This window comes from Mustelus asterias, chromosome 5, assembly GCF_964213995.1.
Source record: "Mustelus asterias chromosome 5, sMusAst1.hap1.1, whole genome shotgun sequence".
Classification (NCBI taxonomy): domain Eukaryota; kingdom Metazoa; phylum Chordata; class Chondrichthyes; order Carcharhiniformes; family Triakidae; genus Mustelus; species Mustelus asterias.
The window spans coordinates 22,878,402-22,893,097 of NC_135805.1; the positions used below are offsets into that span (position 1 = coordinate 22,878,402).

At 46.3% G+C, this 14,696-nt stretch overlaps 1 protein-coding gene across 1 annotated transcript in view; it reads left to right on the forward strand.

Moving 5' to 3' along the window:
- Window positions 1-1,575: 1,575 nt before the first annotated feature.
- LOC144493955 (TOG array regulator of axonemal microtubules protein 2-like) overlaps window positions 1,576-14,696 on the forward strand; it is a 102,024-nt gene continuing 88,903 nt past the window's right edge. Inside the window, exon 1 of the mRNA XM_078213530.1 lies at window positions 1,576-1,711. Coding sequence (XP_078069656.1) covers window positions 1,637-1,711 — 75 coding nt within the window. The 5' untranslated portion in view covers window positions 1,576-1,636. The remainder of the gene's footprint in view (window positions 1,712-14,696) is intronic.

Sequence of the window (14,696 nt, forward strand, 5' to 3'; positions counted from 1 at the left end):
TCTCCTAAATTTACCACTTCTCACCTTGAACCTGTGCCCCCTTGTAATTGACACTTCCACCCTGGGAACAAGCCTCTGACGATCCACCCTGTCTATGCCTCTCATAATTTTGTAGACCTCTATCAGGTCTCCCCTCAGCCTCCATCTTTCCAGTGAAAACAATCCAAGATTATCCAACCTCTCCTCATAGTCAACACCCTCGAGACCAGGCAACATCCTGGTGAACCTTCTTTGCGCTGTCCAAATCTTCCACGTCCTTAGGTAGTGTGGTAATGTGTACTCTTTAGTTTGTTTAATAGTCATGGTGGAATCACTTATAGATCACAGACAAACTAACATTGCATTATATTGTTGCTGCGCTCAATAATGACCTATTCTCAGACATATCATACCATATTTGTAACCAGATATCAACAATGGGCCTTATTGTTTAACTCAGACCTTCCTGTGATCGCTGAATCTTGGAAGGAGGAAAAGATTAACTCAGATGATCGAAGCGGTTTGGAGAGCCTGGAAACAGGTTTCTTACCCCCTGGAACTGGATGAAGTGTTCCATCATCATGGACACAATGTGCTGATTGCCCGTCTCCTGACCATTCTGAGATTCATTTCCTTAATTTTCAACAATCATCAATTATAAATGTAATGTGGCTTTTCAATAAAATACTCACACTCACTCACTCACTCACTCACTCACTCTCCACTCACTCACTCACTCACTCTCCACCCACTCACACACTCACTCACTCACACTCACTTTCACTCACTCACTCACTTTCATTCACTCACTCTCCACTCACTCTCACTCACTCACACTCTCCACTCACTCACTCTCCACTCACTCACTCTTCACTCACTCACTCTCCACTCACTCACTCTTCACTCACTCACTCACTCACTCAGTCTCCACTCACTCACTCACTTCACTCACTCTTCACTCACTCACTCTTCACTCACTCACTCTCCACTCACTCACTCTTCACTCACTCACTCTTCACTCACTCACTCTCCACTCACTCACTCTTCACTCACTCACTCACTCACTCACTCTCCACTCACTCACTCTCCACTCACTCACTCACTTCACTCACTCTTCACACACTCACTCTCCACTCACTCTCTTCACTCACTCACACACTCGACACTCACTCACTCTGTCTCTCTCTCTCTGTCTCTGTCTCTCTCTCTCTCTGTCTCTGTCTCACTCTCTCTCTCTCTCACACACAGACACGTGTTTAAATCTAGATTGACTGCTGAATTCCAGAGGGCAATTTTTTATCTATGAAATATTTGTGAGATTCTGGTCAATGATTGTCTACATGCAGTGCAGTGGGAAATAGCAGAATAAAGGCTGCCTATTATTCATTGTGTATACACACTGTTAACTACTGTTGTTTAATAATTATATGATCCGTTGTCCTCTCATACCTAATCCTTGCTGCCTTCTGAGCGCCTATTTGATTCATGGTTGCTATGCGACGCTGTTTGTTCCTTTACCTGGTCCTGTTTACATTTCCCTTTACTGATTTCTGGCTGCATTTTGCAAAAGGTTCTCTTCAGCCACCACACCAGTGGCATGTGGCGAGAGATTGAGTTCAGTGCGTGGAGCGATTGAATTCTTTCTTTCTGAAGTAAGATGAAAGAGGGACGTGAGGGGAGTGCGGTTTGCAAACAGCAAGAACAAATGATTGTGGATCAGGGAGTCGCAGAGGTCAGTGTGAATGATGTGTTTAAGGTAATTAATTGAGTGTGGGAATAATTGGTTCCAATGGCCTGTGAGTTACAGCACTCGTGCTGCGAAACTTTACTGGTTACTTATCGGAACTGCCTCTCTGACCATTACAACAAGCAAACCTGTTTTTTCCTTCAAATAAGATGTTAAGCCGAAATCCTGACTGTTCTCTCAAACATCCCACAATTCTGTTCCGAATGTTGTTCCTGGTGTCCCAGTGGATGATTATTCCTCACCCCACCTCACAATCCTTCACGCAGACCAGCCTCCCATCCATTGACTCCATCTACACTTCCCGCTGCCTTGACAAAGCAGCCAGATCAAGGACCCCGGACATACTCTCTTCCACCTTCTTCCATTGGGAAAAAGATACAAAACTCTGAGAACGCGTTCCAACTGACTCAAGAACAGCTTCTTCCCCACTGCCATTGGCTGGCACGGTGGCACAGTGGCTAGCACTGCTGCCGCACAGCGTCAGGGATCTGGGTTCAATTCCGAGCTTGGATCACTGTCTGTGCGGAGTCTGCACGTTCTCCCCGTGTCTGCATGGGTTTCCTCTGGGTGCTCCGGTTTCCTCCCACAGTCCGAAAAACATGGTTAGGTGCACTGGCCATACTAAATTCTCCTTCAGTGTACTCTAACAGGCACCGGAGTGTGACAACTAGGAGATTTTCACAGTAATTTCATTGCAGTGTTAATGTAAGCCTACTTGTGACACTAATAAATAAACTTTCAGACACTTGAATGGTCCTATCACACATTAAGTTGATCTTTCTCTGCACCCTAGCTATGACTATAACACTACCTTCTGCACCCTCTCCTTTCCTTCTCCCCTATGTACTCTATGAACGGTATGTTTTGTCTGTGTCGTGTGCAAGAAACAATACTTTCTTGCATACTAATACATGTGACAATAGTAAAGCAATTCAAATCAAATCAATTTAATTCAATTCATTTCAATGGGCTAATTTGGTCTTGTTTGTGGGATCTCGCACTGAGCAAGTTGGTTACCATGTTACCATTACAGGAGTGACTACACTTCAAAAATATTTCGTTGACTAAGAAGCAGTTTTGGACCTCCTAAGATCTTTTCTCTTCTATTCATTCTTGGGATTTGGGTGTCACTGGCTTGGCCAGGATTCATTGCCCATCCCTAATTGCCCTTGAAAAGGTGGTGGTGAGCTGCCGTCTTGAACGATTGCAGTCCATGTGATGTAGGCACACCCACAGTGCTGTTAGGGAGAGAGTTCCAGGATTCAGATCCTGAAGGAATGACAGTTCAATATTTCTATGGGCCGGGTGCAGGAAGGTGGGATTAGAAAAGGCACTTGGGTTTTCTTTTTTATCACTTTTTATTCATATTTTTATTTTTTCGGAAATCTTGCTCTCCATCTTGAATCCACCCCTCCCCTCCCTCACCCCCCAACACCCTCCCACCGTGCGCCAACAGCCACATCCCTCAGTTAGTCCCCTAACAATCTTTACCTTTGTTCTGCCATTCACACATTCCTATCCCTGAATGGACGCTTTCAACACCTTTCTCAGCCTTTATCATCACCATTTACATTCCCTATGTCCCATTACAACCCTCCCACTCCCCCCATAGTCTAAATCTCATCTGATTTTCTTTGCCTGCTGCTCTTGACGAAGGGTTATCCTGACTTGAAACATTGGCTCTATTCTCTCTCCATAGAAGCTGTCAGACCAGCTGAGTTTCTCCAGCACTTTCTATTTTTGTTTCAGATTCCAGCACCTGCGGTATTTTGCCTTTGTCCTTGGGCTGGCATGGACAAGATGGGATGAATGGTCTCCTTCTGTGCTGTAACTTTTCAATGGTTCTATGGTTCATTGGCTGTAAAGCACTTTAAGATGTCCAGTGGTTCTGGTGCTGCAGTGTTGTCAGGGCTTTTGCTGTATCCAGTGCCTTCCGCTGTTTACTGATATCCTGAGCTGTGTATCAAACTGAGGACACCAGGGACCTCTGGAGGAGGCTGAGATGGATCACCTACTTGGCACTTTTGCACTGATGTGCCAGGCTCTCCATCATTGTGGGTGGACATGTTTGTGGAGCCTCCTCCTCCAGTGAGCTGTTTAATTATCCACCGCCATTCAAGATGTGACGTGGCAGGATGGCAGAGTTGGATCTGATCTGTTGGTTGTGGGGATGCCTCACCTCTATGCCCGCGGCACGCTGCTGGTTAAATTGTTTAAATGTGTAAATGAAATTTATCTGTTTTGCCCAACTCAGCCCAGCTCTGTGGCCTCTGCGTGAGAAGGTTGCAGTCAGAGGCTAGGCTTCCAGTTTCCTTCACAGCATTGGGTGGGATGCGACATAGTCGAGGTACCTGCTTTCAGATCAGTTCTATCTGATGACACTGAGTTTGTTGACCAGATAGGGTGGCATGGTGGCACAGTGGTTAGCACTGCTGCCTCAGAGCAACAGGGACCCGGGTTCAATTCCCGGCTTGGGTCACTGTCTGTGCAGAGTCTGCACGTTCTCCCCATGTCTGCATGGGTTTCCTCCGGGTGCTCCAGCTTCCTCCCACAGTCAGAAAGACGTGCTGATTAGGTGCATCGACCATGCTAAATTCTCCCTCAGTGTACCCGAACAAGCGCCGGAGTGTGGCGACTAGGGGATTTTCACAGTAATTTCATTGCAGTGTTAATGTAAGCCTACTTGTGACACTAATAAATAAACTTTTAAAAACAGCTACGCTCCTATGGTACTAATTGGAAATGCAGGGAGTTCTCCTGATGTCCTGTTCAACATTCAGTCAAATGCGGCCTTGGTGTCAAGGACTGTCACTCTCACCTCACCTTTGGAGTTCAGCTCTTTTGTCCATGTTTGAACCAAGGTTGTAATGAGGTCAGGAACTGAGTGAACCTGGCAGAACCTAAATTGAGCGTCACTGAGAAGGTTATTGCTGAGTAAGTGCCCCTCAATAGCTCTGTTGATGACCCCTTCCATCACTTTACTGATGATTGAGAGTAGACCGTTGGGGTGGTAATTGGCTGGTTAGATTTGTCCTGCTTTAATGTATAGGACTGACCTGGGCAGTTGGAATCTCGGAGTACAGGATCGGGCACAGAAGGAGGAGAATGGGAAAGCTCCAGAAATGTGCGGACATTGAGGTTGTGCCGAATTTAACAGCAAAAACTCGTTCCAATTGTTTCCTGCTCCAGAACTGGCCAAATGACCAGGTTGGCTGGCCAGTGGATTGGAGAACCAGGCAGGAGGCCACAGGTGGAATCCTTGGGGATAGCCCCTGGAATTGGGACGGAGGGAAGGAGAGACTGGGGTTTGAGGGTGTCGGAGGTTGGGTGAGGGGGCAGTTTTCTCAATTAGGGAAAGCAGGGGAGAGGGCTCACAATTGGTTGGGTGGAGGCTGCAGTTCTGGTTTGGGGGAAGACTCCAGCCTGCCATGACTCTCGATCATTATCACTTACCTTCCCAGAGATGAGAGCTCTTGCCTCCATTCTGATGATGGGGTTTCTCAAGCTGGGGTCTGGTTAGGTAGACCACAATGAATAAGGATGCAGAAAATCATTTGGCTTTTCCAAGCTCATCCACCTTTGTTCTGAGCCAGGGGGTAGTGGCACAGAATGGCACGGAGGTCTTGCTGGAATTAACAGCATTAAATCCAGTTGGTTTCTTCAAAGCTAACTGCACCATCATTTTAACCGTGGAATGGCTCCTTGCACAGAGCAGCTCAGGAGGTGTATTTGGCCTGATTTTAGCCAGTCAGGATGTGATACTGAAGTGTTGCTGAACTTTACTTTTTCAGAGTAGTTGCTGTCTTGTGTGGCGTGGAATATGAAGCAATGTGACAAATTCCTGGACTCTAATCCGTTCAGCAGGAGGTCCAAATTCCAATGCACAATTCATTGCCAGTTATATTCGAACTATATTATATACCAAAGTAAATGGATACCTGAGGGCATGACGCCAGTCTAACATATGACAAGTTCTCTCTGTAAATCTGAACCTGGAGGTTATTTATTCATGGGATGTGAGTGTAGCTGACAAGGCCAGCATTTACTGCCCACTTGCAAATGTCCTTGAGAAGATGGCAGTGAGCTGCCTTCTTGAACCGCTGCAGTCCATGTGACGTAGGTACACCCACAGTGCTGTTAGGAAGGGAGTTCCAGAATTTTGACCCAGCGACAGTGAAGGAACCGCGATATGTTTCCAAGTCAGGATGGTGAGTGATTCCAGATGGTGGTGTTCCCAGGCAGCTACTGCCGTTGTTCTTAGGTCAAGGGTTTGGAAGGTGCTATGGAAGGAGGCTTGGTGAGTTGCTGCAGGACATCTTGTAACCGGCTGCCATTGTGCGTCAGTGGTGAAGGGAGTGAATGTTTAAAGTGGTGGATTGGGTGCCAATCAAGTGGGCTGTTGTGTCCTGGATGGTGTCGAGCTTCTTGAGTGTTGCACTCATGTAGGGAAGTGGGAGGTACTCCACCACACTGCTGTGTTGTGCTTTGTAGATATTAATATGATTATTGAAATAGCTCCCCCGTGGCCGGTGTCCCTTCACCAAACTTAGATTTATTTACATAGTCAGCAACACTCAGACAGGTACTTCCTCATACAGAGTGTAAATCCAGAGTGTCAGTAACCCCAACACTCCACATAATGTACACAGGCAGGGCTCCCTAATTGGACAAGCTATTACTGTCTTAATCTGGGAGCTCGTATTCTTAGAGGCCTATTCATTACAATTATATTATCACCTTCAGTTTGTATCCTGTGCCTTTCAACCTCCTCTGAGTGGCGAAACTGGGATGAATGGCAATAGTACGCAGCAGATTTAGGCGACACAGTGGTTAGCACTGCTGCCTCACAGCGCCAGGGACCCGTGTTCAATTCCGGCCATGGATCACTCTCTGTGTGGAGTCTGCACATTCTCCCACATTTTATTATAAATTTTTATAAATTGTTTTGTGATTTATTAAAGTGTGTTGTGTGCCCCACTTTTAAAAAAAAAAGCAAAAATAAAATGCAGGGTTTGATACTTGGGTAAAATTAGTTCAGTTTGTGGGAGGCTTTCCTCCGGGTGCTCCGGTTTCCTCCCACACTCCAAAGATGTGCAGGTTAGGTGGATTGGCCGTACTAAATTGTCCCTTAGTGTCAGGGGGACTAGCAGAGTAAATACGTGGGGTTACGGGTGGGATTGTGTTGGTACAGTCTTGATGGGCCAAATGGCCTCCTACACCTTAGGTTGCTGTGGTAACGCACACTTTTACATGCAGGTTGTAGTGTGGAGCTATGCTCAGTATAGTGGAGGCTCCAACTTTCTTTCCATCACATGGCTGAACAGGAATCTCCCCTGTCACTGGGGTGTATTGGAAGAGTTTACTACTTGGTTCTCAACCTATTTGACTGCGTTATGGATGCGCATTCCCTCTGATACCCGGTCGAATGTGGCCTTGATGTCAAGGTCAGTCATTCGCACCTCACCTCTGGCTTTCAGCTATTTTGTCCATGTTTGAATCAAGGCTGTACCGAGGCAGGGGGTTAATGACCCTGGCAGAAGCTAAACTGAGTGTCAGTGAGCAGGTTATTGATGAGTAAGTACCACTTGATACCCTCATTCCCCCCTTCCATCACTTTAGATTCTCAAGAGTCGACTGATGTGCAGATTAGGTGGGTTGGCCATGGTAAAATTGCCCCTTAGTGTCCCAAGATGTGCCGGTTAGGTGGATTGGCATGGTAAAATTGTGTGTTGGTGTCCCAAGATGTGTAGTTTAGGTGGAGTAGCCATGGTAAATGTGCAGGGTATTGGGGATAGGGTGGGAGCAGAGGGCTTGGGTACGATACTCTGTCAGAGAGTTGGTGCAGACTCAATGGGCTGAATGGCCTCCTTCTGCACTGTAGGGATTCTATGTTTTGATGATTCTATGAATTGAACGGGTTGGATTTATCCTATTTCTGTGTACAGGACATAACCGGGCAATTTTCCACATTGCCTGGTAAATGCCGGTGTCGTGACTGTACTGGACCAGCTTGGTTAGGGGAGCGGCAAGTTCTGGAGCACAATCCTTCAGTACTATTGCAGTAGTTTGTTTTTGTATAGAATGTGGTTACGGAATATGTTCTCTCTGACACATTCCATTGGTGATAGAACTGTAGAGGCTAAGGAATATGGATCTGAAATCCTCTTTGTGGGGACTTAAGGAGCAAAACGATTGTAGACCCTATAAAAACAATTTGGGCCAATGCCATCCTGGGGGACCAGGCCCCATTCCACCCCCAACACTGCCCCCCTCCCTCCCCAACCTCCATCATGACTCAATGCCTCCCCACACGCATTTACCTTGCTATTGGCCTTTCATTGAATAAACTGTCTCCCCAGCAAGCATAGTCAGCACTGTGTCCAACCTTGGAGGTAATGCCATCCCGATAGTTATTCCAGCTTATCCAATCATTTCAGCTGGTCCTCCCATGGGAATCTAGAACATCTCGATGGAAGTGTCCCTCCTCAGTGACAGCCTGGGATCTGAGCAAGGGGATATTCCACTGTTGATCACTTAGTGTGAATGAGTGATTCAGTCCAGTACCCGCCCTTTATAGATATTAATGGCCATGGGTGACCCTGTCTCCACCAAACTCTCAGGGAGTGCATTCCGGATCCTAACCGGTCACTACGTAAGAGCTTTTCCTCCTGCCAACACCGGTTCCTTTGCCAATTATCCTAAAAGGTTGCCCTGTGTAGTTAATACAAATGGGATCTTGGGCTTTAGAATAAAGACAATAGACAATAATCTCTTCCTCAATGGCAGTAATGAGGTGGGGATGCTGGCGTTGGACTGGGTCTGGCACAGTAAGAAGTCTCACAACACCAGGTTAAAGTCCAACAGGTTTACTTGGAATCATGAAGTTTCGGAACACTGCTCCACCAGGTGACTCACCTGATGAAGGGCCAGTGCTCCGAAAACTCGTGATTCCAAATAAACCTGTTAGACTTTAACCTGGTGTTGTGAGATTTCTTTTAAAGTCACTAAAATGGAGGAGTCATTGACTTCAGGAAACATTGAGGAGGACATGCCCCTGTCTACATCAATGGGGATAAAGTGGAAGTGGACGAGAGCTTCAAGTTTCTAGGTGTCCAGATCACCAACAACCTGTCCTGGACCCTCCATGCCGACGCGATAGTTAAGAAAGCCCTGCACTTTCTCAGGAGGCTAAGGAAATTTGGCATATCCACGACAACTCTCACCAACCTTTACAGATGCACCATAGAAAGCACTCTTTCTGGTTGTAGCACAGCTTGGTATGGCTCCTGCACTGCCCAAGTGAACCTGTGGAATTCTCTACCACAGAAAGCTGTTGGGGCCAGTTTGTTAGATATGTGGTGCCTCACAAATTTGATAGAATTTTTTGAGGAGGTAACTAAGTGTGTTGATGAAGGTAGGGCAGTTGATGTCATATACGTGGATTTTAGTAAGGCGTTTGATAAAGTCCCCCATGGTCGGCTTATGATGAAAGTGAGGCGGTGTGGGATAGAGGGAAAGTTGGCCGATTGGATAGGTAACTGGCTGTCTGATCGAAGACAGAGGGTGGTGGTGGATGGAAAATTTTCGGACTGGAGGCAGGTTGCTAGCGGAGTGCCACAGGGATCAGTGCTTGGTCCTCTGCTCTTTGTGATTTTTATTAATGACTTAGAGGAGGGGGCTGAAGGGTGGATCAGTAAATTTGCTGATGACACCAAGATTGGTGGAGTAGTGGATGAGGTGGAGGGCTGTTGTAGGCTGCAAAGAGACATAGATAGGATGCAAAGCTGGGCTGAAAAATGGCAAATGGAGTTTAACCCTGATAAATGTGAGGTGATTCATTTTGGTAGGACTAATTTAAATGTGGATTACAGGGTCAAAGGTAGGGTTCTGAAGACTGTGGAGGAACAGAGAGATCTTGGGGTCCATATCCACAGATCTCTAAAGGTTGCCAGTCAAGTGGATAGAGCTGTGAAGAAGGCCTATAGTGTGTTAGCTTTTATTAACAGGGGGTTGGAGTTTAAGAGCCGTGGGGTTATGCTGCAACTGTACAGGACCTTGGTGAGACCACATTTGGAATATTGTGTGCAGTTCTGGTCACCTCACTATAAGAAGGATGTGGAAGCGCTGGAAAGAGTGCAGAGGAGATTTACCAGGATGCTGCCTGGTTTGGAGGGTAGGTCTTCCGAGGAAAGGTTGAGGGAGCTAGGGCTGTTCTCTCTGGAGCGGAGGAGGCTGAGGGGAGACTTAATAGAGGTTTATAAAATGATGAAGGGGATAGATAGAGTGAACGTTCAAAGACTATTTCCTCAGGTGGATGGAGCTATTACAAGGGGGCATAACTATAGGGTTCATGGTGGGAGATATAGAAAGGATATCAGAGGTAGGTTCTTTACGCAGAGAGTGGTTGGGGTGTGGAATGGACTGCCTGCAGTGATAGTGGAGTCAGACACTTTAGGAACATTTAAGCGGTTATTGGATAGGCACATGGAGCACACCAGGATGATAGGGAGTGGGATAGCTTGATCTTGGTTTCAGATAAAGCTCGGCACAACATCGTGGGCCGAAGGGCCTGTTCTGTGCTGTACTGTTCTATGTTCTATGTTCAAGAGGGAGCTGGACGTGGCCCTTGTGGCTAAAGGGATCAAGGGGTATGGAGAGAAAGCAGGAGTGGGATACTGAAAGTGCATGGTCAGCCAGAATCATATTGAATGGTGGTGCAGGCTTGAAGGGCCGAATGGCCTACTCCCACACCTATTTTCTATGTTTCTGTATAAACTACAAAGGGTCGTGAATAAAGCCCAGTCCATCACGCAAACCAGCCTCCCATCCATTGACTCTGTCTACACTTCCCGCTGCCTCAGCAAAGCAGCCAGTATAATTAAGGACCCCTCGCACCCCGGACATTCTCTCTTCCACCTTCTTCCATTGGGAAAAAGAAACAAAAGTCTGAGGTCACGTACAAACCGACTCGAGAACAGCTTCTTCTCTGCTGCTGTCAGACGTTTGAATGGACCTACATCTCACTAAGTTGCTCTTTCTTTACACCCTAGCCAAGACTGTAACTCTACATTCTGCACTCTCTCTTTTCCTTCTCTATGAACGGTATGCTTTGTCTGAATAGTGCTCAAGAAGCAATACTTTTACTGTATACTAATACTAATATATGGGACCCAGGCTCAATTATGGCTTCGGTCGCTGTCTGTGTGGAGTTTGCATGTTCTCCCCGTGTCTGCGTGGGTTTCCTCTGGGCGCTCCGGTTTCCTCCCACAGTCCAAAGATGTGCGGGTTGGTTGGTTGGCCATGCTAAATTCCCCCTTAGTGTCAGGGGGATTAACAGGGTAAATGTGTGGGGCTGCGGGAATAGGGCCTGGGTGGGATTGGGGTCAGTACAGACTCGATGGGCCGAATGTACGGTAGGGATTCTATGATTATATGTGACAATAATCAATCAAATCCAATCATATATGGACAGAGGGATAGAGTACAGAGTGCCGCCTGATAGCACTGTTGCTAATGCCTTCCATCATTTTGCTTGATGCTTCAGCTAATGGGAACAATTTCCCCCGGTTCTACTCTGTCCAAACCCCTCAGGATTTTCAACACTTCTATCAAATCTTGTCTCAACCTTCTCTTCAGGAAGACCAGCTGCACCCTCCCAGTCTATCCACATATCATCTACTTGCTCCTGGAAGCTTTTCTGTGGATCTTTTCTGTACTTATTCTAAATCTTCAACTCATTTCTAAAGTGCAGTGCTCAGAGTTGAACAGTACTCCAGTTGAGGCTGAATCAATGTTTGATAAAGGTCCACCATAACGTCCTTCCTTTTGTACCCTACGCCTCTGTTTACAAAGCCTGTGTTCCCTTTTGCCTTATTAACCACTTTCTGAGTCAACCCTGCCACCTTCAATGTCTTGTGCACCAAATACCCACAGTATGGCACAGTGGTTAGCACTGCTGCCCCACAGCACCAGGGACCCAGGTTTGATTCCGGCTTGGGTCACTGTCTGTGTGGAGTCTGCATGTTCTCCCCGTGTCTGTGTGGGTTTCCTCCGGGTGCTCTGATTTCCTCTCTCAGTTCGAAAGACGTGCTGGTTAGGTGCATTGGCCATGCTAAATTCTCCCTCAGTGTATCTGAACAGGAATAAACAAGGCCCCTCTACCTCAGAATCCCTTTGAATTTGTAACCATTATTATACATTGCCTCTCCTCTGTCACAACCAGGTGAAGAAGTGTGCAAAGACTCCCCTTCTTACCCACTCATCGGTTGATCGTAACAGAGTTTGTAAAAGCTTCTTAGGATGAATGGTGTTAATTTAGTATATGTACTTAACTGTTTACATGCTGATTGCAAAGCACTTATTCAGACAGGATTTTCTGAGTTTAAGCAAGTCAGGAGTTAGTTTCTTGTCTGCTAAAAACCCATCCAGGTAAAGATATTAAATATGTAAAAGGGTAAATGCACATCCTGACTATCACAATACACTCACAAGCATACAAAAACACAAGTTATGAAATCAGAGGTTAACTTTTGGCCAAATAAAGATTCAAGGAGAAAAGGCAAAGATATAAACAGTTCCCTGTTTGTAAATCCTTCATTGTTGTTCGTGTCTAAATTAGTTCCTTAGCTGTAATCCTTGGCTTTCTCCTGGAGGTGGAAGTCAATGTTTTCTTTAGGGTTTCTTTGCTACCCACAGTCTGACACTGGCAAACACGGAATTCAGTTTTTAGTTGTGAGGGAGAGGCAAGCAGCCTAAATGTTCCTTCCTTAGACAGCTCCAAAGCAAGCACGGTTTTAGAATAAAAGTCCTTTCAAATCATAGAATCCCTACACTGCAGAAGGAAGTCTTTTGGCTCATCAATCTACATTGACTCTTACCCAGGCTTACCCTGCAACCCCATATATTTACCCCGCTAATCCCCCTAACCTATATATCTTGGGGGCACTAAGGGGCAATTTATCATGGCCAATCAAGCTAACCTGCACATCTTTGGAGTGTGCGAGGAAACCGGAGCACCCGGGGGAAACCCATGCAGACATGGGGAGAATATGCAAACTCCACACAGTCACCCAAGGCCGGAATCGAACTCAAGTCACTGTAAGGCAGCAGTGCTAACCATGTGTCACCATGCCGCCCAGGATCATGTGCTCCTGATCACATGACCTTGTTCTCTCCATGGCAGTTGTGTATTCCACAGATTGTGGCTATTGTTATGACCTAGGTGACTAATTTTTAATGTCCTCGCCATCACTTTTGAATGACCCATTCTTCCATTTGATGAGTTAACACTTCCAAGGTGGCAATTGTCTGAATACAAATAGTGGCAGCCATTTTAAGCTTCAGTCCATCTTTAAAGCAATCGTTGGCATCAGCATGTGGGAAATTCCACAGGATGGCTGCCTGGATATACCTTAATTATAATCCATGTTGGAAACTTCCAGAAACTTGCATTTGTATATATGGTAATGTGGCTCCTTTCAGGGGTGATCCTATATGGGTCATGTGATTGGGCCTAACCCAATGGAGCAGCTGCGTGGGAAGCTGAGCCAATTGGGAGCGAGGGTGTGCATCCTGGGATGGGGCGGATCTTCAGTTATAGCCAGTGAGGAGGAGAGCGTAAACCTGTGTGTATGTTCTGTCAGATTCTTATTTTGTATATATTTAGTATTAGTTAATAAACCTTTTCTTGTTGGAGCTACAAATTGTCACCTCCAAATATATGATGGTATACATGTCAGGTGACCTCTGGCAGCCATCTTAAGCCAGTGTCTGGTTTAACAGATGAAATTTGTTTTTCAAAAATTCCATTGAGTCCAGAAGATGAAATTGAAATTTAATATTTGAGATCAACATCTCTGTAAAACGTTTCAAATTCTTATGACCAAAATGTATCACCTTATGCTTCTCTGCATATAATTTATCTGGCCTGCGTCTTCCCATTCTACCAGCATATGTCCTTTGAAATCTATCACTTTCCTCTCACAGTCCATAATGCTTCCAAGTTTTCTGTCATCTGCAAATCTTGAAATTGTGCCCTGAACACTCAGAATTAGATCATTAATATCATGGAGTCATAGAATCCCTACAGTGCAGAAGGAGACCATTTGCCCATCGAGTCTACACCCACCACAGTCCCACCCAGGCCCCATTCCCATAACCCCACATATTTACCCTGCTAATCCCCCTGACACTAAGGGGCAATTTAGCATGGCCAATCAACCTAACCCGCACATCTTTGGATTGTGGGAGGAAATCGGAGCACCCGGAGGAAACCCATGCAGACACAGGGAGAAAGCGCAAACTCCACACAGACAGTGACCAAAGCCGGGAATTGAACCCGAGTCCCTGGCGCTGTGAGGCAGCGGTGCTAACCAATCAAAGAAAAGCAGCAGTCCTAATTTTGATCCCTGGGGAACCCCATTATATAAATTCCTACGGTCAAAAAACAACAGTGCATCACTTCTCACTGTTTCTCGCCACTCGGCTAACTTTGCAAACATGCTGCAACTGTCTATTCCCTGGCCTTCAATTTTGTTCTTGAACTTGGACTGTGGCATTTTATCATTGCCTTTTGGAAATCCATGAAAACCATGATACTGGGCAGGAGTTTCCAGTTACACCCCCCGCCCCCACCGAGACCGGAAATTCCCACCCAAAGTCAACGGGCCTTTAAATGGTCCGTCAAATTTTCCATCCCACCCGCAACAATGCCCACGGTGGGCGGGACTGGACAATTTACCCAACAGTGTCTTTCATTATCCCAGGACATCCCAGCATGCTTTCTGACCTAATGTAATCCAAGCCAAACAGTCTCTATCCCAAAACCTCGCAATCTTACTGCATATAGAATGTACTCTGGCCGGAATCTTGTCACTGTTCATGCCGGCGGGATTTTCCCATCCCGCTGCAGTGAACGGAGATTTGGCTGGGCGCCATTGCAGCGGGAACGTGGCATGAATGGTCGGTAAGA